General features: G+C 47.6%; 1 protein-coding gene across 2 annotated transcripts in view; it reads right to left on the reverse strand.

The window, feature by feature from the left end:
- Nucleotides 1–26,167, reverse strand: part of GALNT7 (polypeptide N-acetylgalactosaminyltransferase 7) — a 71,795-nt gene that overhangs the window by 28,886 nt on the left and 16,742 nt on the right. For both annotated transcript variants that reach the window (XM_074588458.1, XM_074588459.1), the window contains exon 2: nt 11,865–12,322. In XM_074588458.1, coding sequence (XP_074444559.1) covers nt 11,865–12,322 — 458 coding nt within the window. The remainder of the gene's footprint in view (nt 1–11,864; nt 12,323–26,167) is intronic.

Consider the following 26,167-nt stretch of genomic DNA (forward strand, 5'->3'; position numbering starts at 1 on the left):
AATACTGAATTCGGGGCTGCTTGCTATTTTAAATCATCAGTTTATTATGACTACAGCAGTAAATGGCACGTAGTGCCATAAGACAATGGATGGGAGTTTCTTTCCCCAGACACCTTCACCAGTTGGCCATCAATGCTGTTGACACCCCCAAGGTCCTGGCCGAGACGAGCTGCTTGGCCATCTGCAGGGCAGTGGGATTGTTGCCCAAGTCTAGAGTTGCCAGAAGGCGATTTTAAGACACAAGTAAGTAAAAGTAATGTTAATAATGCATTTGTTACCTATGAATCCTTACAAGATACTTTTATGCATCATCAACATTGATCAGAGTAGTCAACTTACAAAGGAGGGGCTCTGGAAGAGAAGTGAACAAACAGCCCAAGGAGGACGGTTTGCTCAGCCGAGTGTTCATTTCCCTTCAGCAGACAGCAGCAAAACCTCTACCGCACACTACCCAACACCTTCAACCTCTGCTGAAACAGCATTTCCTATTTTTACAATAGCTACAAGCTTTGTCTGCTTCCACTCCTGAAGCAGCCAGCGAGGCTACATGACGGAACGTTGCCACCAGCGCCCCTGGAAGCACAAGCTACAGCTCCTGTCACCTCTCAAAGTGCCACGATCCAAATTCAGGGAAAGGTTTGCACAGAGACCCAGCATTTGGGCTAATAGGAAAATTAAAGGCATAAACTTTGCGTTGGTTTTAATCACAAGATTCTTGTCCATAGTATCACTTGCCCATCACTGAAGAAGTTGCAGCAATAAACACCACAGGGCAGAAGAGCCCAGGCAGCCCTGGGGCACCAACAGCAGAAGGACACGGAGCTGTTGGAGCGGGGCCAGAGGAGGTCCCGGAGATGCTGGGAGGGCTGGAGCCCCTCTGCTGTGGGGACAGGCTGAGAGAGCTGGGGGGGTTCAGCCTGGAGAAGAGAAGGCTCCGGGGAGACCTTCCAGCCCCTTCCAGTCCCTCAAGGGGCTCCAGGAAAGCTGGGGAGGGACTCTGGAGCAGGGAGGGGAGCCGTGGGACGAGGGGGAAGGGTTTTCCACTGACAGAGGGGAGACTGAGATGAGATGTGAGGCAGAAATTCTTGGCTGTGAGGGCGGTGAGCCCCTGGCCCAGGGTGCCCAGAGAAGCTGTGGCTGCCCCATCCCTGGAGGGGTTCAAGGCCAGGTTGGACGGGGCTTGGAGCAACCTGGGCTGGTGGGAGGTGTCCCTGCCCAGGGCAGGGGGTGGCACTGGGGGGGCTTCAAGGTCTCTTCCGACCCTAATCACTCTATGATCCTGTGATTCTAAAATAAACTCCCTTCCTCGGGGAGGGGGATGCCACCTTACAGAGAGACAGAGCCAAACCCCTCTTCTTCCCTGTTTTGATTGGAACCGGTGCAGTACTTCCCCGCAGGTCTCCGGTCCTTTTGCTGCCCCATGACACACCGTGCTGTACCATGGGACGGGACAGGCAGGTCCCTGGGCCCCGGCGCAGGACACTGATGTGGGTCGGTGGCACCAGAGCAGCTTCTGGGCACTGCAAGTCTTGTCATGTCTCCATCAAGGTGGGCACCGCTTTAGGGAGCTATAGGAAGCTATGGCTTGATGCATTTCCTTATGTACAGCTCAGGAGAGTCCACACTGCGCGTAATTTTGGATTTATTAAACACTGACAAGTTTTACTGAATATAATAAACCAAAGGCTAGGAAGACGCTTGGGGCAGTGGGCTCAGACCCACAGCAATACTTTATTTCCCCCACGCCTTGCTCATCAGATACTAAACCCTGAAGTGCCCACGCTCAGTTGGACTGAATTATATCACAACAAGTTTACTTAAATGCTCTACCACAGTAAGTCCTGGTTAACAGGAACAAGACAGAGCATAAGAAGTTAATTTCATTTTTCAGTTTTGCATGCAGGTTACAATTCACTTGACAGAATGCTCCATCCATCTGCCCCCACGTTCCTACAGCGCAGGACGGCACCCGCAGGGTTACGGAGGCAGCGGCAGGAAACCTCCCAGACTTTTCTCTGCCCCCTCTTCCACAGTCAGGGCTTAAGGCAGAGTCTAAATATACTCCAGGTGCTGCGCTACGCATTTTTGTGGAGTAAGAAGTCCTGCTCAGAGCTTGGGCTTCTCATTGCAGGAGAAAAAAAAAAAGAGTAAATCCAACTAATCCAGCTACAGACAACAGACCTGGTGCCCCTGTCCTCGCCTTTGTACTCTTGGGGTGAACTATTCCGCTGTTGAAACTTAAAAATTGAAACGCTAGCAGCCAACACCAAAGAGGCGCAGGATCCACCTTCACTGTAGTTTTCACTACTGAGATCCGGAACGTTAACAGAAGACGCCTGGTTTTGCTTTAAGTACAATGCCTGGCATTCAGATCTCTCCTGACCACAAGGAGAAGCTCTGACAATACACAGCTAATTGCATTTTAAACGCATTTTTTTTTCCCCTCTGGGAGTCCTGCCAGCAGCCAGGCAGCTGAGAAGCTGCAGTGGGAAGCCAGCGGCCCTGATTTAGTGCCACCCCTGTAATTCACCTGGTTCTCAAGCCCAGGCGCAGTGAGGCACACCAAGATTTACGCACACGCTATAAAATTAGTGCTGTTGGTTACAGAGCAGTTCCAGCGCGCGGCACTCGAATAGAAGGTTTTCCCAAGGTACCCTGTGCGATGAAACCAAGCCCCCGATGCTCCATTTCCAATGACACGGATACCAAGGGTAATTACCGAAAGCTTATTTCGTATAACGGTATCAAATACGTAATTTGCACAGTGCTATAATTAAGGAACTAATGACATTGCTGGAGAAAGCAGGCTCCACTCCAGAGCTTTTCTATTCAGTCTCCTTAGCTGCGACAGGAGTGACCGGGCAAATACCCGCGTACTGTAAGAGAACATATTAAATTCATGTTGTTCGCCCAGAGGAAAAGGACAATCCACTTCTAATGAGCAGCCATGACTCATCTGCCTTATTTCAAACCTTGATTAACTGTTTATAACTAAAGATTCCAGTATTTTTTCAACTAGAGCCCAGCACTCAAAATTTTCTATGCAGTTTGATACTTTTAATATCACTTGGGCCAACTAAAGGGTCGAAGCTGTCCCCATCAAACCACGATAGGAAAAATACCTTTACCAACAGCTTCGCTTTACTAACACACAGCTCTGCACGTGCGTATTCTTAAGTAAAGTCAGAAGTCTTTATTTCTGGCAAGAATTCCCTCCTCTGCTTGTACTGAAAACAATAATAAAAAATAGAACTGACACCCTTCAAAACCACATGTCTGATTTTAAAAACAAGCCAAGTCGTTTTCACTGTTGGTGTGTTTTACAAAGTGTCGGGAGCTGCAAATACAGTTGTCCAAAAATACATCTCTGTACACAAGGCGCATTGTACTCAAGCAAGGAAGAGCTACTTTTTCAGGTTTTTTTCAACAAAAGCTTATTGCCAGTTGTTCTGTTTGAAGAAAAAAGGTGACCCGCGACAACAGATCCAATTATTCACGTACGAATTTGTATGGCCCAGAGGGCATGCCCTGTAACAGCAAGAACGTCATTAAAAAGGAAAAGTCAAGCTGGATAATCCATGGAAGGAAAAAACACTTAAAAATATTTATTTTGCCCTGATCAGACTGACAGATGTGTGGGGGCGATGCAGCTGAAATTCTGGCTCCCGCTGGCGGGGAGACAGCAGTTATCTATTGTCATATTGGAAAAAAAGATAATAATCCACTAAGAGATTAATTTGTCTCATGTCATAAACATTCGCAAAGAGTCACGATGCCTCCTCTCCCAGTCAAACTCCTCAGGATGAAATTCCTGCAATGTCTGTCAAAAGACGCCGTCAAAAAAAATCTAGCTCAAATGGAGTCATAGGACTAAAACCCCCCGGGTCAGTAAGAATAATTTGTAAGCCAGTCCGCCAGGGGCTGGATAACGCCGGCGCATCACGGCTGAGCAAAGCATGCCGAGCGCCCGTCCTTTCTTACAGCCAACACACCATTAATGACCCCGGCATGAAACGAGATCAACAGCGGGGACAGCCCTGGCTCCAGGGTTCTACGGTAAGGTAACTCAGTCAACAGGAGAGACAGGGAATGTCACAGACCACCACCCAAAATACACTTTAAGAGAATGCTTCTTCACTTAAATTTCAACCCAAAGTGCAATAAGCACGACCCACGCCCAGCAAAAGCTACCAACAGGGGAGTTCTACTGGGAAAATAAAGGAAACACCCGCATTGCTGCTGAGTGGTTTGGAGAGACAAGAAACCCCAAAGAGACTCCTGCAACCAATGTGTCGCAGGCATGGAATTTTTAGAAATACTGACTGCAGATCTTTAGCAGCAATTTGCATTGCTTTGGTCTTGTATAACCAGGCGCAGCTCTTGACACGAGCCACCCACCAGCCAGGCTCTTCTCGCAGCTCCACACTCCTCGTCATCAGCGGCTTCCTCCATCAGGCAATTGCCTCTCCATTTTTTACTCTTTTGTAGAGAAGCCGTTATCGAAACGTTTCCTAACATTTGCCATGAGAAGTTAATGATTTTAGGTCTTACAACTTTGCCAAAAAGGGCCCAGGAATGTCTTCTTTGAGGAAAACCTCCCCAAAAGCCAGGCACAGCCCCTTCCCACCTGCAGGAAGTCAAACAGGCAGAAAGCCCACCTGGCCCCACCAGGACCTTCTGATGGAGCTCCAGTGCAAAAAGGAAGAGTCAGGAAGGCAGATGCATGGACTGGCCACCTAGGAGGAGTACAGAAACACCGCCTGAGCACACGCAGAGAGGATGAAAGGCAGAGCTCTGGTGGATTTGAAATCTGTGAGATGGGAAGGGCAATGAGAAGGGCTTACAGGCAAAAGGAAGACTAAAGAAAACCCGGGTTTACTGCCGAATGAGATGCAACTTTGAGTCAAATGACTCAGAGAAGCCTGAGAAACTCAACACCTGATTTCCCTCAGTCTCTACCGGCAAGGTTTGCTGTCACACCTCCCAAGTCCCTGTGTCTTCTACAATGTCCTGGTGCTTGATGGTGGCTCCTGAGGACTGGGAAAGGCAAATGCCGTGCCCACCGTCAAGAAGGATGATCCAGGGAACTACATCCAGGCAGCCTAATCTCAGTTCCTGGACTAGATGACAGGGCATATGTTGCTGGAAGCCACTTCCAAGTGCCCGAAGGAGAAGGTGATTGGGAACAGCCAACATGGTTTTACCAAGGGCACATTCACCATCCTGACCGTGAAAAAGCTTCCAACTCCGAACACCTTCTCCCCCAACAAACCAGGTATTAACAGCAGCACTGGGAATAAAAAGCACAAGGCTACGTCCTGCAAGTATCCGTTTAGGATAATGACCTAAAAAGCAAAATGCAGTTTGACTCTTCCTTGGCATTTGTACCAATATTTTTTAAACACACTGAGATTATTATACAACACTTTCTGCTCAGATAGTCATAGAATCATAGTGTGTTGGGTTGGAAGGGACCTTTGAAGGTCATCTAGTCTGCAGCAGAACTAATGTCTTCCATGAGAATGCAGGAAAGGACATTTTTCACTGATTTGACATGACAGTTACCCACAGGCTTCATGCAATTGGACTTCAAAGAGTGATGATCACTTCACTTGGGTCTCTATTTTAAACCTCTTCAACTGGAGGACTGATTTTGCAGTAACAGGTCCCTTCAGCCAGGCTTTTACCCACAGCTCCAAACGCCAGGGCCCCTTTGGCCAGCACGGTGCCTGCTCTGCCATGCCTGTCTTCAGCTGGGCCATGGAAAGCAATAAAACAGACTGGAAGAAGCAAAAGTGGAAGAAATTCTTGGCTGTGAGGGCAGTGAGCCCCTGGGCCAGGGTGCCCAGAGAAGCTGTGGCTGCCCCATCCCTGGAGGGGTTCAAGGCCAGGTTGGACGGGGCTTGGAGCAACCTGGGCTGGTGGGAGGTGTCCCTGCCCAGGGCAGGGGGTTGGAACTAGGTGGTCTTTAAGGTCCCTTCCCACCCAAACCATTCGATGATTCTAAACAAGAGGGCCCCGCAAGGACTCGTTCAGCATCGCATACCCTCAGTCACAGGGCTGAGGGGATATGGACAATTTATTTCTTCATTTTTTCCAGATGGAAAGAGGGAGAAAATTGCCCAGAAATTTGGTAAATTCAGCTATGGCAAAAAAGAAAAAAAGAAAAAAAAAGAAAAAAAAAGAAGCAGAGCTTCAGTGCCTGGGTGAGAAAATGGTGCAGAGCAGCGTGTTTTAAATTCATTAGTACCTGGTGACGTTTTTGGAACTGATAAACTTTATCCAGGAAGGACTGAAGCTGTAATGCCTCAAGGGAGGTGTCCAAGTAACACCTCCTCTTCCAAAGGGGAGCCATAGAGAACTGAGCAGGCTTACCGAAAAGCTACACTAAGGGTAAAAGGCTGTCAGGTAGCACGGAGCTTTTTCAAAGACACTGCGTCAGAAGCGGAACGCGTTTACCATGAATCATAAAAAGCCTGGACAGGAACCAGGGAGAGCCAGTGGGATTGGGAAACAGATGCTGTGAGCAGTAGACGTTCTTTAAATGCACAGGGTGGTGTCCAAACCAGGGAAACAGAAATGAGCACTAATTCAGGCTAAATGGATGTAAATAGTATGATTTTAAAAAAAAAAAAAAAAAAAAAAAGAAGGTTGAGAAATAGCTTACCGAAATATAAAAGCTGCTATGGAAATATCTTTTTCAAACACCCCAAGCAGGATGCCTGCCAGCAAGTCTGTTGGGCTGCTAGAGGACCAAAATGAAAAGCGACCACTCCAGAAGCAGGAAAGCTAATTAAGGATTTCCGTTGAACTCCTCGCAGTGACCAACGCCAGATACCCAGGGAAGAGAACAAAACCAGGGCAAGCAGACAGGGATTCTCCCCTCTATATGCTCCTATCTTCAGCCAGCTGAGGCTTAGGCACTTTGTAATTCGGAGATAACAGATATCCGCATAACGGCTTCTACTGCATTCTTCTGCCGTGAATAGCCTAATTGCCTTTTTCTCTTTTCTTCTTTTTTTTTAATAAACTCAGTGTTTCCAAAATAACGCAACATAAATTGACAAACTGTTGCTGACACCAGCCTTGTTATCAAGCAAACAGGAGGAAGAAAAGACGAGACCAACTTTTATAAAAGGGCCCTGGGGAGCTAAAGAATTGCAGACCGCTCAGTCTGGCTTCTGTGTTGAAAAGACGCTAGTAATAAATAACAAAATTAGTAAGCCATAGGCACAGCTTTTGTGAAAGAAAGCCATCCAGCAGAATCACACCATCATCCTTCGGAGAAATCAAAAACTATGTGGACACGGTGAGGCTGTTAACAGAGTAACTGAATTTCCAAAGCCTTTGATGAGGTTCTTTGCTTTCTTTACAAGCAAAGTTCTTCATCAACGTATGGCAGGCTAAGACGGAAGATCTCTTAGATTAGTAACTGCTAAAGTGTAAAAACTATCTCTTAATTCCAATTTTTCAAGGGAGTTTGTGACTGTGGCAGCGTGTCTGTGCTGGGGTCCGAGCTGTCCACCTCCTCCTCCAGGGCATCGCTGAACAATAAGCCCCGTTCTTCGCAGCTGCAACTGAAACGAGTATCGTAGTTCAGGCAGGAGCGCTCACTGCGACAGCGGATGAATGCGGATGCAGCGTTACACCACTCCTAGGGCGTATACTCACAGATAGACCCAAAACTTGGCATTAGCACTCAAAAAACCACTCTTGGAGTCAAACGTGGATAGCTCTTTGAGCACCTTAGCGCAGAGTTAGTGAAAGGGCAAACGGGATGGCAGGAATAACAAGGAAGGGATGTGCAACATTCACACAGTAGCTTGATGTCGGTATCTCCGATGGTCCTGTATCACGGGACGGCCGCGTAACAGAGGGCCACGGCAGCGCCCGGAGGAGAGGTTAAAGTAACGCTGCCGCCTTCTGCCGGGAAAAGGTCACTGACTCGGGATGTCATTAATTCCAAGAGTGTCAAAGCATTTAAAAGACAAGTCTGTGCACAGACAAAGGTCCCTGACGCATGACAACCCTGTTGCAATTTTTGGCTCAAGTGTCCCAGCCCACTGGTTGCCAGGAATGAAACTTTGCCCGTTCTTGTATGTTTTCTCCCAAGCAAGTGTTATTGGCCACAGCCAGAGACAAGTTTGTCAAGAAAAATGATCTCTGGTCAGACTCGGTATAGCTGTATTTTTAAAATTTCATTTTATTTTAAAGTACTCCGGACAAGGGGCTCATTATGCTGGAAAAACACCTTGGTTCTTGTTCTCCTGAGCAGCAATTCTCTTCAGTTACCATTTTTTTTTGAGAGGAACACACCTTGTTACCTGCCAGCATTCATCCTCACACCTAGGTCCATTTTTTAGTTCCCTAGCATGGCGTGTTTATCTTGAATCCAAGACCATCCATAGACTTTATCATTTTATTTTTACTTCAGCTTTACCTCTGTGCAGACTCCTCATCACAAAAAAAAAATAAATAACTAGAATCCAGGGAGCAATCAAATCAATATCCTTCTTCCCTAAAGCTAACATTAGTTTTATCGCGGGTCTGCTAGGAGGCAGGGACAACATGTAAAATTCAATATTAATGACTGCTCTTAAAAGTAAAAGGCTGCCACCTATCAGGATAATAAAAAAAGATCCCCAAATGGTAAAAATCACCAAGTTTTAAGAAAAAGTTTTCTGCCAGAAACTGTACAGAGGTTTCAGACAGGGCCTGCAATGCCTGCTGTACTTCTCTGCAACTAGAAATGAGGTGGGAAATGGGTATTGCTCCACCCAAACCCAGCTCGTGCCCCCCTGGTCCCCCGCAGCGAGCTGAAAGGCTGCGGTGACATGACGCTTCTTCCCCGCTGCCCAGAGAAGCTGTGGCTGCCCCATCCCTGGAGGGGGTCAAGGCCAGGTTGGACGGGGCTTGGAGCAACCTGGGCTGGTGGGAGGTGTCCCTGCCCAGGGCAGGGGGTGGCACTGGATCACAGAATCATAGAACGGCTTGGGTTGGAGGGGACCTTAAAGACCATCTAGTTCCAAGCCCCCTAGCCGGTCTTGAAGGTCCCCTCCAACCCAAACCATTCCGGGATTCTACGGTGCTGTCTTTGAAGTGTTGTACACTGACTTTTACGTACCCGCAATACATTCTTGATTTTGTTTAACCAAACCTATGATTTGCTGCATGCCAACAGAACGGCATAGCTTCAACCTCGAAACAGACTGGTTAAAATTCACGTGGCAAGAATACGCAGTGCGGGCGAAATGGAAATATTCTGATGGACCCGACAAACAACGTCCCCAGGCCTCCCAACGTCACTCCTCGCTGCAGGGCGCAGCAGGAGCTAGGGCTCTGCAGGGCAGCTGAGGCTCCCAGGACCAGCAAAGCTCCTACTGAACCAACAAAGGCAGTCGGCAAATCCTCTTGGCAACGTGTCCCACTCCAAAGTCAAATCTAAACACAGCTGGACTGATTCCCCTTTATTGGCATTTTCTTCCCTCTCCCCCCTCCGTCGGGGACAAGCCCTACGGGGGTCTTCAGCTGCGAGACAGCTCTCGCAGCACCATTTCACTCCCCTGGCACTGCTGGGGAGAGTATTCGGCATCTTCCGCCCAACAAACCTGGCTGCTTCGGGTAACGCCCGAGAATTCCGACGCGTAAAGGAGGAGAAGGCTGAGGTGAGGTCTACCTGGATTTCCATGTCTATCAATGAGTAACACGGTCTTTGCCTGGAAGATCCTCCTCAACTAGCAATGCCAAGGTACCGTTAACCAAAAAAAGATGACTATACTGCTCTTTGGCGGGATTAAACTGAATGTTAACCAGCTTTATCAACCAAAATATTAAAGGAATGTACTAAACAGATCAGTTGGAGGAAAATAAAGAGTGGATCCAACAGGCAATAATTTCTGGCCGGTATCGGGGATGAGCAGGAAAGTGAGGAATCCGATACCCCAAAGCGTACAGCAAAATTGGCCGCTCTTGCATTCTTTCCCCTCTCCTCTGCCGTCCCCAGGAGGCACTCAGAAGCTATAAACCTTTTAACCTAATTCAGGGCAATTGCAAACACCCCAAGTATTCAATACATATAATATTTGATATAAAGTTGTCTGAAAGATGCCTTTTGTTCACACTGTTTTTCATGCTGTTTTGTTTGCTTGCTTAAAATATTAAGTAATAAAACATAACTTTGATTTCAGCTGCTGGCTTTGACCTCCGTGGAAGACTTATCTGCAGGTGCGCTTGGAGGAAGAAGTTCCTAAAATCTGTCTTTTCTGCTCTGATCGGTCACATGGCTGTCTCTCCTATTCCTCAAAGTATGCGAAGTATTAATTATTCTTTGGGAATTTCTGTTTATTGGTTCTGTTCTGAAGGAGAGCAAAGAGAAATTCTGAGATCATGGCAAAAATGCTTCGGTACGCTATAGGTGTGGATCTGCCTGTATGCTCGCTGATGCCCTCCCCCTTGGGGAATCATAGAATAGAATCCTAGAATTGCCCAGGTTGGAAGGGACCTTTCAGATCATCGAGTCCAACCACCAGCCCAACACTGCCCAAACCCCCACTACCCCGTGTCCCTCAGCACCACGTCTGCCCGGCTTTGAAATCTCTCCAGGGATGGCGACTCCACCACTGCCCTGGGCAGCCTCTTCCAATGCTTGACAGCCCTTTCCGGGAAGAAATTGTTCCTAATGCCCATCCTAAACCTCCCCCGGCACAAGCGGGCTGAGTCACACAGCTGGCCGTTCTCTCCTACCCTGAAAAATGGGAAAACACCCACTACGACGGGCCGCGGCAGAGCCCATGAGCTGGGCAGTGACCGACCAAAGAGCAGCTGGCACAGCTGGACACGCACTGCCCAGAGGTTGGCACCCAGCCCAGGGGCTGGCACAGCTCCACTGCCGGGGACGAGAGCGAAGGCAAAACGGGCAAGTACCTCCTGTCATATTTAAATTCATATAGCCCCCCCCTCCAACTGCAAAAAAACCCTCAACAAACCCCTTCAAAACACCCCAACCAAAAGAAGCCTGCCAGTCCATCAGTGCGCTCAGCGACCTGTCCTCCGCTGATATTTAACAAGGAAAATTATAGCAACTGCGGATTAGCCTGACAGCAAATTTGGCTCCAGCACACACCAAAGATCACAAGAGACGGCATAAACCTGTTAGTAATTATCGAGCAAATGTTAGTAACTTCCCAGAATTTCCCCACACCAAAGTCGACGCCCTCCCAGCAAGTAAAAAATGTTTTTTCTGAGATTGCTTCCTTCTTTATGACAAATGCGGTGAGAAACTGTTAGAAGACGACTCTCCCATCAGCTCCAAACCCCAAACACCACCAGGGCAGATCTATACCCCTGTTAATGCAGGTAATTACACAGAGCTGTTTAAAGGCAATAATATCTCTTTGTTTCTAGTCTCTCTCTTTTTTTTGTTTTTTAACAAACATTTTAAAGCATTGGAGCGAAAACAAAACTGGAAAAGCTAAGAGCAGTATAGGAACTTCTGCAAGACACAATAAAGCAAAACCATTCTTTCTTAGAAACAAGCCTCAAGAAGTTATGGATTAAGAAAAGATATGACCATGAAGACTGCGGCTGGACCTGGGACATGCAAATACACGCAATTAGACACTAAAAGGGATGACTTCAGAGATGAATCAATACAGATTAAGTATTCATGAAAGGAATAATTGGAACAGCATTAAGAATAATATATGGAAACATTTGCTACAGTACAGCACTCTTGCCTGTCAGGACAAGAAGCTTTAAGTATTTGGCCTAATTAATATTATTTTAAGCATTGATTAAGCTATATGGAAAGAAAATAATTAAATCCCGTAAAAACAGAACTAAAAGGAAAAAAAAAGTTTGCTTACTCTTCTTGACGCAAGTCATTAACGCTCCGATCTAGTGAGATCATATCACTGGCCACCATATTAAACCCAAACTCTTTAATGCTGGCTTGAATGGATTCTTTGTAATCTGGTCCTAAAACATATGGCTTCGCTTCCTCTCCAGGGCCACCAACAACTCCGTGAGGCTCAGGCTCTTTGGGTTCAAAATTACCAAGGACTCCAGGTCGTAAAACAGGATCTCGGTATACAAATGTCTGAGGCTTAAATGTGAGATACTGCCTCTGCATGATGTTTTGCTGTTTGTTATCACCACCACCATGATGATTTAGTTCATTTTTGGCCTTGTTTTTCCTTCGAATGGATTCCAAGTCCACTTCCACACCTTCAACATGAGGCCAAGGTACCACAGGTTTGAACTTCTCGTTTCCTAGTCCATGGTCTCCTTTGTTGGGCACAGGTCTGTTGACTTCGTTGTCATCCTAGATATACACATGGAGAAACAGCAGGAGATCATATAAATTTATGACCCTTTATTTATTTAAATCCAGTACCTTAAAATACATGTTAAGCAAGAAGGGAGAAGTCCCTGTTAAGGGGTGAGGGGTCTGGAGCACAAGTCTGGTGAGGAGCAGCTGAGGGAGCTGGGGGGGTTCAGCCTGGAGAAGAGGAGGCTGAGGGGAGACCTTCTCGCTCTCTACAGCTCCCTGAAAGGAGGGGGTAGCCAGGGGGGGTCGGGCTCTTCTCCCAGGGAACAGGCTGTGGGACAAGGGGAAATGGCCTCAAGTTGCGCCAGGGGAAGTTTAGGATGGACATTAGGAACAATTTCTTCATGGAAAGGGCTGTCAAGCGTTGGAAGAGGCTGCCCAGGGCAGTGGTGGAGTCGCCATCCCTGGAGGGATTTCAAAGCCGGGCAGACGTGGTGCTGAGGGACACGGGGTAGTGGGGGTTTGGGCAGGGTTGGGTTGATGGTTGGACTTGATGATCTTAAAGGTCTCTTCCAACCAAAACGATTCTGTAATTCTATGAACACGTTTTACTAAAGCAACCAGCACCTTGAGAACGTCCCCAGCTGATGTCCACCCTTATCCTGGTGAGCAGGCATGGAAGTGGCCTAATGCCCAGAACACCCCCAAAGACCAGCACCCCTCGGATGTGTCAGCTGGAGCCCAGCCCAGGCTGCACCAGAGCCACTGCCCTGGCCGGGAGCATGGCCGAGCCTGCCAGGGGGGCATGGAGGGGACAAGGATGCTGTGTGGAACGCGGCACCTTGGGGACACGCCTGGACACAGGGGGCCCCAAGGCCACTGCAGGGCCTTGGTGGTCACCAGCTACAGCCCCAACGTACTCCTGTGCTGGAACGGGTGCCATGACTAGATGTCCCCTAGCAAACAGGTCATCTCATCCCTACCCTCCATCCCCAACATGCTCCCACCAGCCATGGCTCCCTCCGTCCCCGACGTGCTCCCAGCAGCCATGGTTCCTCCATCCCCGACATGCTCCCACCAGCCATGGTTCCTCCATCCCTGACGTGCTCCCACCAGGCATGGCTTCCTCCATTGCGATGGTCTGGGAGCCATGCGGAGAGCAACAGGCCAAACCAAGATGCTGCCCCGATCTGCTCTGCTGCATGGCCAGAGGGACTGACCCGCCTGGGGAAAGGAGCTGCCAAACTGGCACCTCCTGCATCCCCGTTTAGAACAACTTCACCATTCTACAGCACTCCTCCCTGCCTCCCCACCGAGAGACGTGAAGTTCTCACTGAGAAGAAAGGCTGGGATTTCGAAAACTGCTTGGCATGTTCATCAGCGAGGGTGGTGGGGTTCAAACAAGGGTGGGTGATGTTGAAGAACCCAGGCAGAAAGGCTCTGAAACATCTGAGTGTGAAGTCTGCAGGGTACCACAAACCCACCCATGAACGCCCCCCCAGAACAATCACTGCTTTTTCCAGTACTGCTGTCCAAGAGGACAACAGGGAAATGTTGCTGAAAGTTCAGATTTCTCTTTGTAAGCAGGACAGATGTTGGATCAGACCGAAATCTGCAGTGAACAATGCACACGTTTCAGCAACGTCTCACTATCTATTCACAAACACAGGATCAAACAGAAAACTGAGACCAGGAGGGTGTCACCTATTCAGACCTGCCAGCGGCAGGAGAGCTGCACAGTTAGAGCAGGTCTCATCCACTCGCACCCCGATATCCTTCCGATTCTCTGGACAACCCCTCCAGTTGCTCAACAGATCTCCCAGCGATGGTGTTTCCTCATACCTCAGAAGTTTCTCACATCACCTCTTCTCCTTTCAGTGTACACCCCTCAGAAGATTTTATTTCCATTGTCTCTGTAACCTCACTTTTGAGGGTGAGAAGATGCAATTAGGTTCCCCACTAGACTTTTCTCCGGCCAAACCAAGCCGAGCTCCTCTCCCCTGTCCATGACCGTCTCAGCTGCGGCAGCCCTCCCACCTCCTCGGCAGGTCTTTGCCAGGTCCCCTCCACTTGTTAACACCTCTCCTGTGCCAGGCAGTGCCGGAGGAGACCCAGCCATGGTGCTCCAGAGGCAGGAGTGTTTGGGAACCAGTCCCCATCCCTTGGCTCAGTGGTGAAGCCATCATGTGGTGCACCTCTACTGCACCAAGGGCACAAGGCTGACTCGCCTCCGCCTTTAACTAAACCACACAATACTTACTACTACATTACAGCATTTGCCTCACGTTCTGCATAATAGCACTGGAGAAATTAAGGAAAACCCAGTATAAGATATGTCTAGGTTGACACGATAACAGCTGGAGTCAGACTGGCACCAATTCAAAAATAATCAGGTTTATTCAAGAAACTTTCCGACCTCTCTGCTTGTTCTAGTTTAAACAGGGAAGATGCACAAAATGCAGAAGTGTTACGTTATTCTGTTCTTCCATCACCGTTTTTTGAGGAACTGAAAAGCCAGCATGAGAAAGGGGAGGACGAGGGCACGGGAAAAAGGAACATTTTGCCAGGAGGCAGAAGGCTGCCATGGATCTAAATAAAGCCCTGAGAGGCCTTTTGAACAGAGCATCATCTCTCCCTGAGCCTAGAAATGAAAAGGACGGCTGTGCCACTTGACTGACAGAGCACTGCTGAGCACTCAGCTCTTACCAGCTCGCATCCAGTTCCTACAGGCGCCAAGGAAACGGTGGGCACCATCAGGAAGGATGCTGCAAGAGAGCGTCATTTTGACCGCACAGAATTTTGATGCACTCACACCCTCAGTAGTACTGAGTTCTGGTCTGTGCATCTCAAAAGGACATTTTGGAGCTGGAGAAGGTACGGCGTAGGGCAGCCAGAAGGAAGGAGGGTGGACCTTAACACCAGAAAGACTGGACCAGAAAGCCTGGTCCTCCACCTTAAAGACTGCGGTTTGGAGAGGTGATGGCTGAGGGGCGTATGACTGAAGTTTAGAAAATCGTGAAGGTGATGGAGAAATCGAGTGTTACACCAGTTTACCCTAAATACAACAACTGGGGGCGCTTGATGAAATTGATAAGAGGTGAACCAAAAAATGTTCTTTGCTCAGTGACCTCCTGGGGCACAGGAGGCTGTAGGGAGAGACGGTACCAATGGCTGAAGGTGGGATGAGACACCGTGATGGATGATGGGCCCATGAGTAGACCGTAAAAGGACCGGGCAGGGAAAAAGAGTTTTACCTTTAAAAAACTCAAATTGAGCAGTTGTGGAAGCCGGAGGAGCCCAAAGCGGGGGGCGATGGTGGGCAGCCAGGCTCTCAGCCACCCCCCACCTCCCCAGGCTGAATCCGGCCCTCGGTCCAGCTGAGACGCCTGTGCTCCGTACGAGATTAAACATCCTTCCACTCCACCAGCTATAAAACAGCTACGAGCTGCCACTTCGCCAGTCCTCCGACTGAAACGTAGCACTTCTCCAAGTAATTTGTTTATTGTGCTGTCGTCAGAACCATGACTTGTATTACATTTAGCCTCGTTATAACTGTTATGCACAATTTGCATTATAATGCACTTATTTGCTGTTCCCTTCCAGACACTAAATATATTCCATTTTTTTCAGGCCTAGGAAAATATTGCATAAAGCAGGAAAATGACACACAAACACAGCGAGACAGCCTGTCACTTCTTTCCTCCAATTTCCCTGTGCCTGGGACAAACGCGATTGCCACGGGCTGACCCTGCGGCACCACACAGCTGCTCCCGCCTCCTCCCTCCCCGCTATGAAGAACATTTAACTCCGTCTCAGCATTTTTAAAAAACACAACCAAACCAACCCAGAAAAAAAAGGAACTAAGAGTGTTTAAGCGCATGGTGCGTTCCACAGCTCCGGGAGGTTATTGGTTTCTCCAGGGATAACCAAGACAAAGGTCTTCCAAATGCTGTCTGGAACAAAAGCAAAACCAAACCATAACGACAGAACCATTTTTGCCATCATGTGAGCCACAATGCCTCGGTTAGGAGCTTCTAGAGCTTCTCTTTTATGAATTATGACTTCCCCTACTTTTTTTTTTTTTTTTAAAAAAAAGATTTAATGACATCTCTCCAAAATGGAAATAATTTTTAATCAGTGTGCCTCACTGATTAGAAGTTTGGCTCAGCTAAAAATCTGCAAACTTCTAAACAATTAATAAAACAATGACAGTCAAACTGGAAGGCATATTAAAAAAAAAGAAAAAATCGCAACAACCTTTCTTAAGTGGAAAAAACAAGATAGTCTTAAAATAATTTGAAAACCTTTGGAAGAGACCAAGGCAATGACGCCGACGTGAAGGGAGGTCTGGGAAGAAGGAGCCCGACACACATCTGACCACTGCACTTCTGGGTTTCCCAAAGATGAGGGAAGAGAAGAAAAACTTTGCGAATTCTCTCACATCTGGAGACAAACAACAAAATGATCTCATTGTATCTTTACAAAGGACTCACAGTAAGCCGTTTACACACAGTAATATAGAAAAATGTTTATTCCACAGATTGTTTTTTTCTACAGGGCCAGACCTAGGATTCCCTGCCAGCTTTTCCAGCTCCGGTTCAGGAGCTTCTCCATTTTTGAAAGGTTCTTTCCGCTCCCTGGGGATGACGTCTGAGTCACTGCAACGGCTGGTTCGGAAACACTGAGGCGGTATCAATACAGTCGATCCCCGTACAAAAAAAGGAGGTAGTTGGTGTCTTTTCTTTTTTTTTTTTTTGTTTGTTTTTAAATTAGGTTCTTCCTTTTTGCAAAAGAGAGGAATGCAATTAAAGGTATATAACTGTAGCCTTTTGGAAGCGTGTTTCCAAATTATACAACATAAAAGAAGAAGGCGGGAGAGGCCAGCGCAGCGCCGCGAGGTCGGTCAGCCGGCAATAAAACGGAGCACGGCAACGTTGCGTAACCTGCTTTTCTTCAGCCAACCAGTTCACGACTGGCAACTCCCTGCAACTCCCTATGAAATAATGTCTCGAGTACTAACTGCCGTTAAAAAAGCAGATTTGCTTCATTTCTAAAATGGAAGGTTATCCTACCGAGAAAAGTTTGCTACTTCAAAGCGATGCCTATAAAAGCAACCTGTTCGTCTAGACAAAGCCCACTGATGCACAGACAATGAAAAAGGGAGTAATTAAGTAGAATCCAGCGGTATTCTCATTACTGAGGGTGCAAAAGGAAATTAAAAAAACCTTACTCCCTCAGAATATGCATGTTCATGCCCATCTGATTAAAGACCGATACCGAGCGTTGCAATATTTTGGTGTTCCTCATGGAAAATGATAAAAACGGATACACTTTAATATTTTAGTAACCCAGGAGGTCAGTCCCTCCCGTAGTTCTGTTTTCTCCAATCCAGCTTTTACCTTCCTTAGCTCTTGGCTGCACCTCCACTCACCAGGGAAGGCAAACGCAACGTACCACCTTCTACCGTACGGAAGGTTCAAGGACTTCCAAGCGGGGAGGAATCAATAGAGCTCGGAGCTCCCCTGACACGAGTTCCTCTTCTACGCAGGAGAGAAGCATTCTGAATAGAGCCCGTCACCGACACTCTGTGGGAGACCACGCAGCTATCCGTTTCAGTTTGGTGCTTCAGCAAGGACTTCAACATACTTAAAAGATTTTGCTTTGTTTACCTTGACTTAATGCAGCCCCACTCCTAGCTTACGGGGGAAAAAAAGGCCACTTGAGAAAAATTGTTACTTTCAATTATTTGAGAAAACAGGAGGCAGTTGGTTTAATTTATACAGTTAGCTTGTTAAAAAAAAAAAAAAGACTACAAGCTGGATTCACAGATTTCCTTATTGACTAGACTCATGCTGGGAAGACACTGAAATAATGCCTGTTCTCAGCCAGGCTTCTAGCGTGATTCTGCTCTACCAGCTAATGAGAGAGAGGGGAAAAACCCAACACGTAGTACATTTTGGTTTGTTTTGAATCATTATGCGTGGGTCTCACTTACCAGGCTACAGTTCAGGGCAGAGATGGGAAGAATAAAGTGCCACACTGAATTACGTAGTCCTGCAACTATTTTTGTGCCACATGGTAGAAAAAGACTCCACAACACTCCTACGACCAAAAACAGAATCACAGACTGGTTTGGGTGGGAAGGGACCTTAAAGCCCCCCCAGCGGCACCCCTTGCCCTGGGCAGGGACACCTCCCACCAGCCCGGGTTGCTCCAAGCCCCGTCCAACCTGGCCTTGAACCCCTCCAGGGATGGGGCAGCCACAGCTTCTCTGGGCAAATCTAGAAGACTTTTCAGTATACAGGGTCAAACACAGACAACAAGGAAAATCAACATCTCCAACAGCCTATTTCTGAAGAGATTTCACTCCAGATAGCCTTCAGGATAAATAAAGCAAGCAGTGATTCCCACAACCCAGCTGGCTGACTGGCAAAGGGACCCCAGAAGATTGCCCACTCCTGCCACTGCCACCACCCGTGGTGACCTCCACCCCAGCCGTCAGGAGCTCTCGTGGCTGCAGGGGGGAACCAAAACCAAAAGCACACACGGACGGAAAAACACAGCCTCTCAAACAAGGATAAAGAGTTATGACACAACCGTGTCACTTCAGAGAATAAATAAATAAATGGAGTCTCCGTCTCTGGAGACATTCCAAACCCGCCTGGACGCGTTCCTGTGCCACCTGCTCTGGGTGACCCTGCTCTGGCAGGGGTGGGACTGGGTGATCTCCAGAGGGCCCTGCCAACCCCGGCCAGGCTGGGATTCTGTGAAATAATAAAAAAGCCCTTCGTAATGATCACAAATTCTTGCACAAAAAGGTCTGTTTTAAGCTCCACATGCAGCAACTGCCTTCAAGTTGTATTTTGCAAAAGCTTCCATCAAACATTTTCACCACAAGGCAACCGCCTTGACTCAGGTTAGGGCAGAAGCTAGACCAGGAGAATTCTTCTGTCCAATAGGAGCAGTGGCATCGAAGCCACCTGGCTTGCAGCGGGCACTCGCTGTCACCGTGCCGGGGCAAAACTGGCCCTTCTGCTCTGGCTTCTTCTGGCAGCCCGTTTCAGAGCCACTCTGATGGCAACAGAGCTCAGCAGTTCCTGCCCTGACTTTTAAAACTCATGTGGCCTGAGAACAGAGCACTTACAGGAACGGGAGAAACACAGAGAGAAATTACAATTTTACACTAAATTATAAAAAACTTCAGAAGTTTAAAAACATGTGCTTGAAAAATAACAGATTGCTAAGTCACTGTAACGGCATGCTTTGTGCAACCCAAGTGAAAAAACCATACTGTTGGTGGTATTCGTCACCAGCATTTCCAGGAAAATGGGGGTCCGTAAGTAATGTTCTTGTGTCCACAGCTGCCCTCAACTTTGACAGACAGATTGACAACGTGAAAGTCCATCGTGCAGCCAATACCATCTCGCTGTAGTAGATTTTTGCCCTGTTAAATAGTCTAGGGGAAACAAAATGTACTTATACAAGACCTAAATCATACCTATTAGCGCTAAAACTGCGCTAGTTATGTGATACCAACACGGAATAAGTTTTGGAAGGCAGAACTTGACTACGGGTTGGCACCACAGGCCCATTACTGTGCTGCCATCTCCAAAGACCAAGCAATCCTACCAGACCGTCTACTTTTCAGAGGGTTCTACACAAGGCTCAGTCAGAAGCCACTTACAGCGCACAGAGAGAATTCCCCCCAATATTAAAAAGAACTTGACGATATAAACAGGCAGTCATTACATTACTTGCATAATTTTTATATATATTCTGTTAACTAAAAAAAACTGTGTAACTCTGAGGGCCACAAGCAGCTTTGGAGAAATGTGTGTTCAACCATAGCTTTATACTGCTGTGCACTGCACTCCCTCCTACATCCCCCAACAAAAAATAAAATGGCTTTTTTAATTATTTGTTTTTTAAAAAGCAAGGAAATTTCCCCCTTCCCTTGCTTCTTAGCTCTCACAGCACCTTGCAAGCCGGTTGATGCATTACTCGTCGCCCTGCAGCACCTTTTGCCCAGCTCGCGCTTCCTTGCCCCATTTCTCTCAGTTCCCCAGGAGCTCCCCGAGAGGCAACTCTTTCGCCAGGGAGAGATACCTGTAATAAAACTGCTAGTCGGCAGCGCTGAGGAAAATCCCTTTTCCCACTCATTCCGTACGTCCTCTCTGGTAAGGCAGAACAGGACAATCACTGCTGTTTACACTTCCACACTCACAGAACTCTTAGTTTTCAATAGATACCAGCAGACCACAGGCATAAATAGCAACTCAGCCCATGGACCAAAAAATAACGAAGCAGCAGCCTCTTTGAGGCCCAAAATTCCCCGAGTCAGCCGAGGCAAAACAACTGAGGGGAGTAAAATCAACAATTTTCTTCTATCTTATGGTTGACATTCCTGAGATTTGAGAGCATCGCTTATGGGAAAGCAAGTGGCACCTTCAAGAAGAAGCAGGGCACATAAAAAAGGAGAGGAACTGTTTGTAAAAATGTGACTTTGGCAAAAGGTGTACGTTCTGCTATTACAACGGAGTTTGACAGAATTTAGCATTCAAGTTCCGAGTGACTTGCATTAATCCGTATCACTGATTCAAAGAACCAGCAGAACCAACTTCTTGTGACCTAGTAAAAAACCTGCCAATATTGACTAACATCAGAGGTCATCTCCGCTGGTGTTTGAACCTCTGAGGGGAAGAAAGCCACTGAGGAAGATGAGGCTCAGTTTCTCAACTTTATTTTATTTTTTAAAAGGTTGCGGTAAGAGTTCCCTGGGCAAAAAGACCAAGCAGCTCTTCCCGTCCTCTTGGATTTCTGCGAGGGTCCTGTCTGCTTTGTCACAGCGGCAGCGTCCAGCTGGGACACTGGCCCCAGGCCATTGCGTGCCCCCTGCCACGGCCGCAGCCCACACCTCCCAAGGTCGCTGCGTACAACGCCGTAGGACGCTGTGGGAGCCCTCGGGTAACAACTCCTGTGGAGACTGTCTCCCCCTCCTCACCTTCCGGGTTTGGGGTTTTTTGTGGCGTATCTGTAAATATAAGCAACTCCAATATTCACACTTCTAACAGTGCAGGAATATGTATTTTCAGCTGAAATAACCTGATTGCTCCGCTATTTGCCTAACAGATGGGAACGCCATAAACCCCGAGTTTTACCTGTTCACCTGCAGAGTACTGTGTTTAAAGATCTACAGCCACGTGTGGGTAAGTCAGTGTGACACCCGCCTGAGCACCCCATTTACACACAATGGTTCTGTGGCAACGTTCTCTCTCACTGGCAAGGGGAATCGCTCTGAGCTGACGGCACCGGTGGCACGTACCTCTGGAGGTCCCGCAGAGCAATGCGGTCCTGACCCAAGCGCCGCTTCGGCTTGTCCTGCGTCACCCCCGCCACCTCCCCCACTCTTCTGATGTGCTGGCTCCGCCACAGCCTCCTGCGGGACTCTGTCACCTGTGAACACCGTGGTGGCACTCCCGTGCATCTGGTCCAGACCCAGCAACTGCCTTCACCCAGCAAGTTTCAGTGACCGCCCTCAAGAGAGGAGACTACCCACGGATCGGAGCCAGACCAGTCTGTTACTGGGGAACACCACTGGCCACCCAACCCTCGCAAACTTCTCTCTGTCCCTCTCAGCTTCAGTGAGATGTAAGAGTAGAAAAAGGACAGTGGAGACATGGCCTGTACTGACCTATCTCAGGTGGTGCCTCCTCCGGAGAGGCGCAGAGCTGCTCAAATCCCCCTGCGACTGCCAGTTTCACAATTCGACTCCTCTCTCTGACCGAGTGCAAGTGAAAACAAAGGCACCGAGTGCTTCAGAACAAATTACGGACAAAAATAGCAGTCTTTTATTGTCCTCATTTTTACTGGCACTCAGTGGTTGGGGAATATCGAACCAGCGGTTAAACCTCCCAACTTGCCTTCTTTGTGGCCCAAGATTCAGCCCTGACTCAGCTGTTACACGTCCCACCCTTCCACTCCTGGTACCGTCACAGCTTGTTGTCCCACACAGCGGCTGCGTTGAAGAAGCCTGGCCAGGGATCCACGTCTCTCACAGCTTCCACTTAGGAGATGCCCGAGAACTCTGTGGAGGTGACCACAGGCAACACAACACACCTCTCCTTGCGGCTCTGCATCAGCAATAGCGTGGCCAGCAGGGCTGGGGCAGTGACCAACCCCTGTACTGGGCACTGGTGAGGCCCCACCTCGAGGGCTGTGCCCAGTTTTGGGCCCCTCACCACAAGACAGACACTGAGGGGCTGGAGCGTGTCCAGAGAAGGGCAACGGAGCTGGTGAGGGGTCTGGAGCACAAGTCTGGTGAGGAGCGGCTGAGGGAGCTGGGGGGGTTCAGCCTGGAGAAGAGGAGGCTGAGGGGAGACCTTCTCGCTCTCTACAGCTCCCTGAAAGGAGGGGGTAGCCAGGGGGGTCGGGCTCTTCTCCCAAGGAACAGGCCATGGGACAAGGGGAAATGGCCTCAAGGTGCACCAGGGGAGGTTTAGGATGGACATTAGGAATAATTTCTTCATGGAAAGGGCTGTCAAGCATTGGAAGAGGCTGCCCAGGGCAGTGGTGGAGTCGCCATCCCTGGAGGGATTTCAAAGCCGGGCAGACGTGGTGCTGAGGGACACGGGGTAGTGGGGGTTTTGATGGTTGGACTTGATGATCTTAAAGGTCCAACCTAGGCAATTCTATGGTTCTATGTCATCTGTGATAGTAATTAAGGAGATCTAAAGTAGAAAGACTCAGATAAATACCTGAATATACAGAGAGTAAAGAAATCTCTGCTTAACTTTGTAACTTAAGGCTAGTCTTCAAGCAGGAAAAATAGCCTCACCATTAAGATTACAATCATTTTCAAGTAACACAAATACTCTTAAACTGAATTATAAATGAAGCTGCTGCATTATCTAAGGCAACGTTATATTTTAGCCTCTCCCAAGTTCTAGAAATGGAAAGATGTTGGCACTAGTAGCCTATGCAATAAAAAGAAACCAAACCACATTTGTAGCTGCTTGCTGCAGAATAATGGAAAAGTTGTTAGAGGACCCTGGGGAAGACAGAAGAATGATCCAGAGCCTCCTAGATCCTCTCCTTCCAGGCAGCACACCAAAGGTGACAGAAAGGCTTTTAAACTCGGAACAGCAAGAACCGGGTACAAGTTTGTTACAACTAGAATAATCAACATTTTCAATGGAAGAAAGGCAAAGCGATCAAGTGGGACAGAACATAAATAAAAGAGTATAAAAGCAAGTATCTCCCTAACCACTCATCTTTTCAGGTGTGTTTTTGCTTCTTGTTGATGAAGTGGCTTTCTCTGTTGCATCAAAGCACCATTTCCCTGGTCCCCAAGAACCAGAGACCACAAGAGACCGCACGCTTTCCTTGCCTGCAACAGCCCGGCCCGCTCTTCTCAACAGAACGGGCCACAAATGGAGAAAAGACAAATATATCACACGTGGGAAGGCAGTTTAGGGTCAGTACTCAAGACTGGTCTAATCAACCACCTGCTGACCTGCAGCCTACACTGTCACAGTCCCGTGTCCTGCAGCCGACACCGTCACCAGCCTGTATTCTGCATGGCCTTTCAACGGCAAACTCCCAGAGCGCATCATCCACAGTAACGCATTCTCCAACAGAGACGGCGGCGACTACGACCCCCATGCCAACAAAGCAGCACCCCTTCGCTGCGTTTACCCTCAAACGCACCATATGGGTTGCTATAACATAGACGATGCTATACCGTAGATGCTATACCATACATTTACAAATGTAAAAATAAATAAATTAACCCATTAAAATATTGTATTGTAATTTAGTTGTTCAGAATGCTAATACGGTAACAGCCAAGTGCCACGAGCAAGGAGAGCACCAAGCCCTGGGACACAGTTGTCATTCTACTGCGGCACCAAGGAGAAAAACCCATCCCAGGTGAGCAAAGCCCACACTGACCCCTCTCTTTCTAAAGAAAAGTCTATTTTCTTGTCTGGTCTTGAGACCCGAGACTCTAATGATCCAATTGCTTTCCATTTTCCCTCTTTTCCTGAAGCAACTCTCCACTGAAGTCTTAGGAGATGTCAAGTTGCATCTACGCGCAGGAAGGACACTACTTATTGCCTAGGAAGTTAAACCTTGTTTTCTCTTAAGAAACTTAATGAAAATAATTCTTTTTCAGCTCTCAGCCTGGCAGCAATCCAGGGGGGACCTTGCTGTGCCAGAGGTTCAGCAAGGTGACTTGTTCCTTAAGCACACGTGCCGGCTGCTGCAGGTACCACAGGAGGAGCAAAGCGGCAGCAGAAGTGATGCATTTCTACGCAAAAAGGGGAACAAACTGGCTTCTAGGGACACAGCTGAGCCCAGAAAAATGTTTAAGCAGATGAAGGCCGTGGGAAGTCTCCAAATGCTCAGAATTCTGGCTGGCTCTAATCAATATTATCATCTCTCATTTCTGTAAACATTTGTTGTTATGCATTTTGCTCAAATGCAACCTCCTGTTCTCCTTTTAATTTCTCTCACTTCTCCAGTGTTGTTTACGGTGCTTTCACTAAGATGCTGCCATTGCTTACCCTATTTTAGAGGGGCAGAAGGTGGAGGCAAACATTTTTTCCAACTCTTTCTTCTAGACAAAAGCTGAGTATCAGGAAATCCCTTTTGAAAAATGGACTGCAGAAATTGCAAGATTTTTTTCCCCCGTGTCCCTCCCCCAAGTGCTTAGGAGTACCCCACCGGCATGCGGCTATGTGCTGTGGAGCAATGCTACGTATTCGGTCAGATTTTCTAAACGGCACTGAATGGCTCACATAACACAGCTAGAAAACAGGAAAATCATCAACAAAGAAGGAAAACATATCTCTGCCCTTCTGCTTGCATCCAAGGGCTTTGGAGTCAAGTATTAGATGCTTTTCTCCTTCTTCCCTGAGCTTCTCCTAAGAGGCGTGCGTTTGGACCATAGACCACCTCACAACCGTAAGATACAGTTTTCTAATGCAGCCCGATAAACTGAAATCCATTTTTTTGTTAATAGAAAAATAGACTTCCAAGTCAAGATCAGCAAACCAGAGTGAAGATAAAGGAATTTATTATCACATATTTACAATAAAATTAATCAGAAGCCTACTTGGGCTATAATAAATTGCTTCATAATAATTTGAATAACCAGCACCTTGATGGCCTATGAAGGTTTTCCCCAGGATACGAGGAAAAAGAGGAGCCTACCATAATTAGACAATTGTCCACAATTTTAATCTCAAGCGGGATTTTATAAATGCTTGGCTGGGAAAATTATGAATATTAAGAAAAAAATGGACAATTGCTTGAGACATCATCTCCATCAGAGCAGACTGCAAGATGCAAAGGGGCCTCCAGGTATCAGGCCTTTATCTGTGACTCTTGGACTACTTCTTAATCATAGAATCACAGAATGGTTTGGGTGGGAAGGGACCTTAAAGATCATCTTGTTCCACCCCTCTGCCCTGGGCAGGGACATCTCCCACTAGACCAGGTTGCTCAGCTTTCTTCTCTTCTTCAAAACAGAAAGCATTGATTTTTTCGTCTGAGCTTTACTGTCTTTCTCTGTATTGGCAATTAGAGGCTAGCAGAATAGCAGATATTCTGTTAGTAAAACAGATTAGTAAAACAGTATTCACCCAGGAAAGCAGGTCCCTTTTCTTAGCTTAATTAGAATCACAGAATTGCCGAGGTTGGAAGGGACCTTGTACATCATTGAGTCCAACCATCAGCCTCACGCTGACCTCCTTCCCGTGTAGATCCCTAAGACTGTTCAACTTTAACAATTAGTAAAAATTGAGAGCAAATGATCCTGAATACCTGAAAATACAGTGTTGTATTGATGTCTTGTAGTGTAACCATTTCTCCAGTAGTATTCTACTGCCGTTACATGCA

Source organism: Larus michahellis, chromosome 5 (assembly GCF_964199755.1).
Source record: "Larus michahellis chromosome 5, bLarMic1.1, whole genome shotgun sequence".
Lineage (NCBI taxonomy): Eukaryota > Metazoa > Chordata > Aves > Charadriiformes > Laridae > Larus > Larus michahellis.